The 12,300-nt window shown below is 37.8% G+C and overlaps 1 protein-coding gene across 2 annotated transcripts in view; it reads right to left on the bottom strand.

The window, feature by feature from the left end:
• VAT1L (vesicle amine transport 1 like) overlaps positions 1-12,300 on the bottom strand; it is a 1,089,685-nt gene that overhangs the window by 568,625 nt on the left and 508,760 nt on the right. For both annotated transcript variants that reach the window (XM_044081809.1, XR_006366076.1), the window contains exon 5: positions 5,716-5,819. In XM_044081809.1, the coding sequence (XP_043937744.1) occupies positions 5,716-5,819 (104 nt within the window). The remainder of the gene's footprint in view (positions 1-5,715; positions 5,820-12,300) is intronic.

A 12,300-nucleotide genomic window follows, 5' to 3' on the forward strand; every position in this document is an offset into this window, starting at 1 on the left:
CTCTTTATACGCCTTATTTCCCATGCTTGTCGATTACATCTGAGGGAACTCCCTTTTCTGGACTACGCAACCACTAAGGGAGCATCATGGATGAACACCTTTCCATCTCAGATGGGCATGCGCATACCTCCCTGCCACTCTGACAGTCACCTGAGCCATTAATCAAACCCTAGTTGGCAGGGACATAGTCAGGGCTTTATCTTCTACTCCACCAGAAAGACTATCATGACACAAATCATGTTATCTACAACAAAATAATTCAAAGTCACAATTTCCTTATCTTTAAAACAGCCTTAAATATAATATGGTCAATACCTGGAAAAAAAACTAGGCATTTAAAAGCAAACAAATACTGAAGTACTTGTGACAATTGTTTTACCATTCTGAAGAAATGTCATTTAGATGAGACAAAAGTGCTTGCTGTTTTTTGATTTCAGCAATAATAGCATAGTTTTTACCACTGGCTCATGTGCTTATTTTACTTTGTATTGCTTAAGTAAGTTTTTGTAGCTGTCTGTTCTTTTAATCATCTCTAATCTGACAAAGAGGCTTTTGATGCACCCTGTTTCTTACCCTCTAGTACCACAGGTGATAATATGACAACAAAGCTGTTCAAAATTGTAAACATTACATTTTTCACATAATCATTCTTGTATTTTGTAAGTATTCATCCCTTTCTATTCTCTGTTTTATTTTTGATTACTCAGGGAGAATAATCTGCTTTTTATTGCTGTATGTCAATTTCACTTCATCTAGTTCAGTTTTCTTCTGCCTAGTAGCATCCTTATAAACATATTACAAATTACAGATATATTTTAGAATAGTCTTTCTGTCACAAGTGCATTTTATCTGTCGTACACTGTGCAGGCTGTAATCAGTATGCTAAGTGAAACACATCATGGCATGGAATGCAAAACAGTATCAATGGACAGGACTTATGGAGTAGTCAACAGCACACAGTGGAGGTACATGCTACATTGCATTGACCTGCCAAAGTGTGTGTCATGTTGCAAAACAAAAACAAAATTTCCCAAAACTAATGACAGACAGTAGACTAACACTAAGCATTTGTCCCAACCTTGCTTGCTGCCATGCACAGAGAAGCAGATTATCATACTGCACAACAGAACCCATATGGTAACAGTAACTCCAAGCTTCAGCTGCAAACCCATCCAAATCACATATCCTCTTCCCACTTTATATCTGTCCCAAGAAAATTAAATACACAAGTGTAGTCTTGTCCCACTCTACCCATCCCATTCCTAAGCAAATATTCAATCATGCCATCCTACTATATCTGTGTTATGTGAAATTACAAGGACTACACTCAAAAGAGTTGAGCTACAACTGCAGATAGAGAGGAAAAAAAAAAATATATATATATATATATATATATATATATATATATATATATATACACATACTAAGTCTGATATTGTGGTATCTTAGAATATTCCTCCTACTCTGACAGTCAGTCATCTTGGAGGTAATAATATAAGTAGCACAAATATGGGGACTGTCCCCCATTAGGATATAAAGGGGTGATGCCCCACACAAAAATGCCTTAATGTTTTTACAATGAGTTTTGAAACTGTCTGTATGTCTGTAGCAATTTTTTTTTATTCGACCCTGCAATTTCAGGTTTGTCACTTGAGATAGGAAGCCCTACAGGGCACACCAATAAAACAAATCATTATAGTGGATTCATAACAGAAAATGTTTGCCCATGCCAGAATAATTTCAGAAATATACTCCCCTTTCCAGTACATATCTGACCCACTTCTGACACCATATTTATCATAATCCTCCCACCCCTGTTTCACTCCAAACATTCTGGTGGAATATAATTACCCTCTTCTTGTAGCACACTTATGCACAGCAAAAGAAAAAAAATTGCATAATTCTTTTTGGTATCATGTCCATGTAAACTACACTTATCTCGGGATTCAGAAATGCATAATGCACTGTGCATTCCTGTAAGGAACATGATTGCATGGTGTATTATGCCTGAGAGATTCAAAGGCCACTATATTGAAAAGGTGGTACAAAAGTCTCAGAATTGCAAGCTTTGAGGTTACCCAGTGATATTCATTGCGATACCCTACTATATCAGACACCATTATTATAGTAAAAATTGTAGCAGCTGTTCAAACAACACAACATCTCAATGAAAATAATGGTAACAGTTCAAACATCTCACTCACAACTAGGGTTGCCACTTTTCATCGTGGCTAAAATCGGAGTAAAGCCACACCCCTCATGCCACCAGTAGCTCCACCCATCCCACCCCCTCTCCCACCCACATTATGTCCATTTTGTGACATCACAATGACATCACTCAACGAGGAACGCCCTCTTTTTCCATTCCTACTGCCTGCTTTCAGCTGATTTACTATGCATTTTTGTAAAAAAAGCATAGTAAATCAGCCGATTTACAATCTCCAATAGTCTGTTTCCTTTTTGAAACAGAATACCAGAGTTTGTACAGTGTTTTCCGGACTACCTGAGAATCAGTTTGATTTCCAGATAGTCCAGAAAAAAAACAGAGGGGTGGCAACCCTACTCACAACTGATTATAGTTAGGTGATATTGGTGTATTATAATATTAACTTTTGCTTAAAACAGCAATTCCCTTTGACATACTTAAAATGGCAGTGTTGAAATTTAACATTTATATTACTTCCTCAGGTTTATCAGCACTTTTTACTTATTATTTCATCCCCCCTCATTTTGTTGGAAAAAAATCTCCTTTTTTAGAAATTATGCATTACAATGGTGAACGACTGATGAATCGTACATTCAGCTCTCACACATGTGTTAGCATATACTTGATGCAAAAACCTGAACAATACATCCACGAGAAGACTCTCTGAACTGCTCCAACAACTCTCTCATAACTCCACAATTGGAGGATACATCAATGAAAGTGCAAACACTGCTGCTCTACAGGCTGTGGGGAGGTCACACCGTATGTACTGTGTAAAGTGCAAGACTCCATAAAACGAACGGGAAATCAGGCTGCTAGAAGATATTTGGTGGAAAGCCACTTGAAAGTATTAGGGGATGAAGAAAAATGATATGACCAGAGACTAAAGCAGCTGGAATTCTTCTCATAAGAAACCAGAAAGGATGGGGAGGCATGATACAGGTACACAAGATCATGAAATGGAGACTTGAATATATCATTCTGAAAAGAAAGGATGAAGGTCAGCAGAGAAGGTTGCACAGTCAACATGTTTTGGAGATAACCCTCTGGATCATACCTCTCAACTGCTATGATTTATGCATAGCACTATGATTTTGGCCCACAGATTTAGCTTTGTTCCTTTTAGATAACTGATGCTCCTTATAAAGTCAGACCTGCTTATGGATTCATAGGTTCATAGGCAAGTACTACACTAGCTGCCCTTGTGGACCATTTTAAGCCTAGCCAATTTCCCTTTTTGTGCTCAAAATAACCTATCCCATTTGCTTATAGATTGGCCTTACCCATCCTAGGGTCGATAATTATATATCACCCCTAATGAGAACATCTGACATCATGCCATAGATAATATGAGGGGACCCATGCATGGGATAAAGCATTTAGGAGCTGCTGTCTCTCCATCAGTAATACAGGGTACAGTCCTGGGGTAAATTTTCCATTTCCCACGCATAGCTCTAAGTTGCATTTGAATATGGACAGGGGTGAACTTTGCTTTATGTTGATTGGGAGTCTGTTCCACAGCAGTGGTATCTTCTGCGAGATATACCTGTCCCTCCAAACTGTTGTACTGATGCTGCAGAAGAGGTTTAGATCCCTATATTAAGTTTACACAATTTGAGATGCTGATGTGCAGTAAATCCATCAGTAATGGGATGGAGCATATCTTCTATGCCAGACACAGGTCATCTCTTAGCAGTTTGTAGGATACCAATCACAGTGACAGGGCTTTCAATTGATCTCTATAGGACATAGGCCTTATATACTTTTAATAAAGTAACTCTGTGGGTGTTCCAGTTGTTACATGTATCTGGACAGATACATGGCAAAGGGAGCATTATACTCAATGAGTGGCCTAATGAGGGCTGAGTAAAGGGGAACAATGACACCCCTAGATATATACACAATCCCTTTGTAAGCTTTGTAATTTAGAAGGACTTTCTTACAACAATAGACACATGTTGGTCAGAAATTAGGCAACTGTCCACATAAAATCTCAAACAGCTGGGTCAACATTTAGGGAGAAATTGTCATTGTGGTAATTTCCTGGGGTAGATGATTTCCCAAAGGATACAATAATGTATTTTTTGGCATTTAGTTTCACTTCATGATTTTGGTACCAGTTATTTATTTGAGACGAACCTTCCCATAGGATGGCTAAGTGAGGCAGAGTACTTTGCTACTGGCCTTTACTTCAGAAAGGTGGATGCCAAACAGGAGAGTTCCCAGCACCAAACCCTGGGGTACGCCATTGGTGACTAGTCTCTTTCTAGAGATAACTTGCCCTATTTTGACTATCTGCATCCTATCTATGAGCCAGCTGCAATCCAGCATGTGACATAGGCATTTATTCACAATTTATTTAGCTTTTCAACTATGCCTGAGTGGGGAATGGTGTCAAAAGCTTTGGCCAGTTTGAGGTATGTTGAAATAAATAAACTAACCCTATATAAAAATGCCCCTCAGCTAACAACTTAGGGTCTAGTATGTAAAGACTTTCTACTGTGAAAAAAAAGACAGTGTTCCTCATTTTTACCCTCTGCTATGATTTTAAAGGTCAGTGGTATGATTTTTAATGCTCTGAGGTTGAGATGTATGCTCTGAATCTACAGAAATACTTCAGTTAGAGGGTTGTAAACCCACAGAATGTACAACTGGAATGGGAGATGGAGAGAAAATCCACTGAAGCATATGAAAGGGCATGGAAGAAGTAGATAAAAGGCACAGGAGAAGGGAGGGATGGAGGGGTGACAGAAGTTTAAATACACTTAAGGGCAGATTTGACATAATTACTGTGCCCTTCTGAAATGTGCATCCATGCAAATGACATCCAGTGGAACACATTTTTATGCATATGCACTTGGTCACAATAGAAATTTTCTAAATGGTATTCACAACTCATTGGAAATCAAAGCATCCATACACCCCATACAGGTGTTGCTATCATTGTACTCTGCTACTTAATTCTGTGATCACTGCAGCGAAAGATAAGAACTTCCTTTTGCAATGATCTTATCCAATGAAAGTGAGCTTCATCTAGTTTTATATTACTGCACAACTGGCCAATGCACAACAGTCTTACAGAAGATTATTTTAATTATATTATAGTACTTTATCTATAACTTAGCATATATTGTACTAGTCATGTGGCAGAACTTAGTTTTCTACTTCACTGTACTGTTGCTTCCATAGTTCATTAAACACAGTATAAAGGACCATAACTTGACCTGGATAAATATTTCTAAGTATTATAAAATTTACTGTAAACATTGTGCACAATACAGAGAAGTAAACTAGTTTAGTATGTCATGACAGATTCAATATATTTTCTTAATAAACTTGCTAAAACATATTTAGTAGTGTCATAATATTAAATAATATTAATGCATTATGACAACTATGTTTTACATACTACTGGATATTTTTTCAAAGTAAAAAAATGTTGTTAGACGAAATAAAGTCGCTTGGCTTTCCTAATACATACATGCAATGTCAGTAACGTACTTACTTACCATATAGAATATATGTTCCAAGTGGTTTGAGAAGACTCAGACCTTTACCAGTATTTTCTCCACACAAACAATCCAGAACTATGTCTACCCCTTCAGGAGATACTCTAAACATGAAAACACAAGAAGGAAAGAAGAGACTGTATTAGAATTTTTTTTCTATCAGTTCGCCACAATATGTCTTGACGGGTCTACTTTGTTTCATTGAATTTCATTTCACCCTGACCACATCGCTGAAAACACAAATTACTGAAAACTCATTTCACTGAACTGAGCTTAGTATATATGCCACTGTGTATAGTACTGTAAGGCAAGTAAAAGGTATATGTCCTTTTCCCCATTGTAGTGCGATCCTGGAGTTAATATATATAGTTAGGGGGGTGGGGGGCACAGCACCCCACATTGGGGGTTATTTATTAAAAAAACTTCAAAACAATACATTTTAAACAACAGACATAAATAGTTACACCACCAATTACTAACTATCGCCAAAGATAATATATACTCAAGCTAAGTGCCTCTCCACACCCCATCTAACTATATATACTAACTCCAGGACCGCACTACAGCGGGGAAAAAGGCATATAACTTTTAACTGCCTTACAGTACTCTACACTGTGCCATATATCCTAATTGCAGTTCAATGAAATGAGTTTTCAGTAATTTGAATTTTCAATGAAGTGGTCGGGTGAAATGAAATTCAGTGAAATGAGATTCATCGAAACAAAGTAGACCTGTCTTGGTACTTCAGTATCCTGTACATCATGGTACCAACATGATATTTGTTTGCCATAAAAAATATATTTCATTAACAAAAATTTGGGTAGTGTAACTTGTATTCACACTAACATCTAATTTTACACTAAACATTTGCATCTTTGAACAAAATAATAAAATTTTCAAAGCATTTTCTAGACTGAATTTAATTTTTGTTATGAGACATACAAATCTGATAACTCCCCACAAACATCTATACTTAATTTTTTTATGTAGTGACCAAAGAATCTAGCCTGATGGAAATACACTGATCCCACTAACACCACAGCACTTAACTCTGTTAAGCCCGCAAAAGCTTCTAGACTGAAAATTATGCTAGAGACCTTACAAAACCAAAAAGCCAGCACTGCAAGCAGCCTTTCTAGATGCAGAGATAAACTTACATTACACACCATTACTTGCAATAATCCTCCAAAAAGTGAATATTCCAATGGCAACATACAAAAATACTGCCTGCTGTATAGCCTTCTCTTGAGTGAAGCAGGTGATGTGACTTTTATCTATATTCAGGTTAATCTACAACAAATCAGTTCCATTGAAAAATGAAAAGTTCATATAACATATACAGATACTTGCATACAGGACATCATATAGATATATACTCATTTTGAAAGTTAAGCTTTCTTAAAATAAATGTTTGCCAAGGCTTTTGACACCATCCCCCATTCTGGAATTATAGCTAAACTCACTAAACTAGGTATAAATCCCTACGTCACAAGATGGGTTGCCAACTGGTTCACTGACAGAACCCACACTGTAAAAGTTGCAGACTCCAAATCTGACCTCAAGGCAGTGGACAAGTGGAATGCCACAGGGTTCCGTCCTGGGACCTCTCCTATTTGGTATCTACTTCTCTGAAATAGAGGCTAACACAGAAGGCCTCTGGCTGATGAAGTTCGCAGATGACTGCAAACTAGGAGCCATAGTCAAGTCCCCAAATGATGCGGACATCCTACAGAAGGGTCTCACTGAGACAGATGCCTGGTGTCAGAGCCATGGCCTCAAGCTCAATGCCAAAAAGTGCAGTGTCATCCCCTTTGGTAAAAACTCTGTACCCATGAACTACTACATAGGCAGCAATCTACTTATCACCGAATGTGTGATAAGAGACCTTGGGACCCAGGTGGACAGTAGTCTTTCCTTTGATAGTTGCATCGCCACAGTAGTCAGGAAGTCCTTCTATGTGGCACACCTCATCATAAAAGAGTTCTCATCCAGGAAAAGAGAGGTCATTGTTCACCTCTACTCGTCACTCATTAGACCCATTATAGAGTACAACACCCCTTTTGGAATGTACCTCACAAGACATCTGCAACAGCTGGAAAGGCCACAGAAGTACCTCAACAAAGAGGATTACTGGCCTCAAACAAATGCCCTACACTGACCGCCTCAAAAAACTCCAGCTTTACTCCGTAGCATATCGCCTACTCTGAGGTGATCTCTGCCTAACATATAAAGCTATGTCAAACCCAGAGCTGTTGGACATGCTACACCTAAAGAAATCCCAATCCCTCCAAGCTACATGCTCCAGGAACCTAAACCTTGTCACCACAATAAACAGGACATGCTGGAGGGATAGATTCCTGTCCCAGACTTCCTATACTCTGGAACAAGCTACCCATATATGTCAAGCAAAGTTCTTCATTAGCACTCTTCAAGAAAAATCCTGATGAGTGGATGGGAAATAGGAAATATACCCCGGGGATCACTTCTGTGTCTCTGCTGGACAGTGACACAGGAAACTAACTTTCTTGGGTGGCGTAAGCTATGGTACCTTGCTGGCTAGGCTTACGTAGGCCCTTGGGCCAATAGCCTAGTACCTACCTATGAACCTATTATAATGTTATAGACTGGGTGTAGCTTTTGAATAATTTTCACCCATCTGGAAGGACCTCACAGTTTTAATTTAAATGACCTCCATTAATGACACAAAAATAGTTATTAGATAAAGAAGTGGGTTTATGTAACTGTACCCTATGGACATAACTAAATAAATAAAAACAATTTAATCAGACAGGATGCAATGCTGTGTGCTCCATATTATATGAACACTCCTCGAGGTGGGAGAAACAATTAAATTAAGAATAACCGCATTTATCAAATTAACTTAACTAAATAAATAAAAAAAACCTAAATAGAGCATTGCAGCTGATAGGTAGCAAAGCAGTGTGCTCCATAGTATATGAACACTAACTGAGGTGGATAAACCTATTAGATTTTGAATACACGCATTCATCAACATATGTAGGGTACAGCTGCGGATTTGTAAGTGGGTAATGTCATTTTTGTTGCAGGCCAAGTTTCTGCTTAGGGGATGTTCTGTGAGTTTTTTGTTTGGGTAACTGGGATCGATGGACTAGTGAGACAGGATTACTTTAACCGTCCGTGACCGACTCCCTTATAAACTTCCCGCCAGATTTGTAAAAACCTGTAATTCTATTATTAATTTTACTTAAGCGACCCACAAAGTTATTAGATGAAGGCACTTTTTATTCCCTGCAATGTAAAATCCTGTTTAAATTGGCATGATTCTGAATTTGACAAATGCAGGTTTTTTTAAATCTAATAGGTTTGCCCACCTCGTGCAGTATTCATTTACTATGGAGCACACTGCATTGGATCCTGGCGGCTGAATGCTTTTTATTTATTTAATCTTTTATTAATTTAGTTACATTAGTTTGACAAATTGTTTCTAATTGTTTCACCCACCTCGAGGAGTGTTCTTATACTATGTAGCAATTACATTGCATCTTGTCGGCCTAAATAGTTTTTATTCATTAAGTTACTCTTGAAGGTTACAGTTACATGAACCACACCAACCAACTATGATTACATGAATTTTTTTTATTTTATGGTTAGTGGATTCACCTCATTATAGGCACAATAGATAGGTTAATTTATTTAATTACCCGTATAGATTGATATGTTTATGCCAAATATATCTACCATGCCCCCATTAAATCATTTGCCAGGAAACTAAACTACTCCACCAATCCCATCTCACTGGTCCAGCAATCCCAGTCACCCAATCAAAAATCTCACAGAACCCCCCCTAAGCAAAAACTTGGCCTGGAATGAAAATAATGTTACCCGCTTACAAATCCCCAGCCGTACCCTACATATGACAATGAATGTAGGTATTCAAAATCTAATAGGTTCGCCCACCTCAATTAGGGTTCATAATGGTGCACATTGCTTTTCTACCGATCAGCTGCTATGCTATTTATTTAGTTTTTTTTTTTTTTACTTATTTAGTTAAGTTAATTTGATAAATGTGGTTATTCTTAATTTAATTGTTTCTCCCACCTCGAGGAGAGTTCCTATAATATGGAGCACACAACATTGCATCCTGTCTGATTAAATTGTTTTTATTTATTTAGTTATGTCCGTAGGGTACAGTTATATGAACCACATTGGTTCAATAACCCACTAACTGTGATTACATGAATTTTTTTCTTTATGTTTTATGACTTCACCTCATTATAGGCACAATAGTTAGGTTAATTTATTTAATAATCCATACAGATTGATAGTTTAGACTACCCCACCAATCCCGACTCACTAGTCAATCCCAATCACCCAATCAAAAAGAACCTCCCCTAAGCAGGAACTCGGCCTGCAACGAAAACTACATTACCCACATACAAATCCTCAGCCATACCTTAAATTTTACTTCCCACCAATTTCAGTAAAAGACCTGTATTTTCATCTCAATTTTAATTATGGGTCTTGCATTATTATTAGAAAAAGGCATAAGCCATTCTATGTAAAGGTTAATATCTGGTTAAAATGTTGGTCATCTTGTTTTAATTTAATAATAGTTTGGTTTTCGAAATGTGATAGGGTCGCCCACCAAGAGTAATGCTCAAATAATATGGAGCACACTAGGAGGGAGTAAAGACTTACAGTGCTGAATGCTAGGATGCTCGAAAATGGCAGTAAAAAATATTTGTTACCCATAACTTTACTGTAGCAAGTATAACTAGACAATGTGACAATTAAATAAGTCCACCCTGATCCTTATTAGGTGACCCAGTGACCTACAGCTACATACATGGATTGCTAGTACCCAACAACTGGTACTAGCCAGGACAACAGTGCAATTTTATATTATTCCCTTCAACAGGAAGATTCCCCGTTTCAGCATTTTTAGACAAAAGGGCAATTTAATAATCTCCAAACTTTAACTGCTTAAGAAACAAAAGTTTCTTATTTCTGTTATTTCTTAAGAACCCACCTTTTTGAGCGGTCAGCCCCCAGAGAGTGAGATTTTCCACCATAGGCATTTTTATCAGAGTCGGACCACATGGGAAGGTCTATTGTGGCCGGTTATGCTCCCTGGAGGTCCTGAAGGCCAGTTTGGGAATACACATGATGGGCAGCCAATGTTTGCTAGCAGATCAGCTATATGGGACTGTAATTTTGAGTGAGAAATAATTGAGACCCATTCTTAGAGGCAGGATAACACGTTCCTCATTTCCCTACTGCTGGCCGTGGCCAAGTTAGGAAGAAAAAGGGAAATCATGGAGGGTTGTTTGTCTTCTGTGTGTTTTTGCTGTACAGCTTATGCAGGGGAATTGCCCAGCCACCTTGTAATTTGATAGCCATTTGATAGCCATAGACAGAGAAGTTTTCAATCACCACACATAAAGCTAAATGCAAGAATCAAGAGAATTATACTTAACTGTTACAACGATAAAAGAATGCCACCCCCACCTCCGATTGGCTAAAACCCTCAACCAACACCAATCACAGACAATTAAAGACACAACCGTTTGTTTGACCAATGAAATTACTGTTTTATAAGACTGCATAATTTCAAGACTTTTTGGATTTTTTTGTGCAAATACAAGAGATGTAACTGTAAATAGTCAATGAGTTCACCTACCAATTGAATAAAAATAATATTTCAGAAATACGGACTACGATCTCTTCTTCTTTTGAAACAAATTGGAATTAACTAATAGTGCTTTTCTGATCTACAATGATTTACAATAATTGAACCTTTGCATCAGACAATTTTTACTTGGTGCTCGAGCTGAGCTACTGTTTATCCAAACACTGGATTAAACAAATTGTTTTGTCTTTAGTTCATTACCGCTGAGGCGGTAACATAGCAAGGAAAGCTTCAGGGGGATTATTCCATTAGAAGAAGCATTTGCATTTTTTCTACACATCCCAAAATAGGTAGCACAAAAACTGATGTATAAGATGTAAACAAGTTTGAAGTAGAACAGTAACAGCATTCTTTTGCACAGCTCTTCTAAAGATAGCAATTAAGTGAAGCAGTGGTATAGTACAGGTTTTACAGATGTTTAAATGTAAAACAGTACAGTACAGTATATACATGATAGTGAAAGAGTTAGGAACCGAGAGTGGAGCTCATCATTGGTAGGGTTTAGGCAGTGATATAATTGTCAATATGCATAATAAATGAGGTTTGGGAACAAACCGATTTGTTCAGGGACATCTTCGGGGAGGGCCAGGTAGGAATAGTAAAGGAAGCTAAGATGGTAGTGGAAGATAGTTAGTGGTTGGGATGGAAGGGTTAAATCAGGAAAGTAGGAGTGTTGGAAAGAAATGATGTAAGTGCAAGGAGGGGCTTAACTGGTTTTGTGCGAGTGTAATCGGGTAAGGGATCAGATTTTGGCATGAATTTGTTACCCACCCACCCTCTCTCCATCCCTCTTTTAGGAACATTACAATTTGTGCAGTTACTTTATTGGTTTGGAGTTTAGATGGAAAAGATGGACAGGTTTGTCCCTCTCCTCTTCCCCCTCTGGTGTTGGATGTTTAATTCAATGAGTTGGG

Source organism: Protopterus annectens, chromosome 8.part1, assembly GCF_019279795.1.
Source record: "Protopterus annectens isolate FY-2018-M chromosome 8.part1, PAN1.0, whole genome shotgun sequence".
NCBI lineage: Eukaryota > Metazoa > Chordata > Ceratodontiformes > Protopteridae > Protopterus > Protopterus annectens.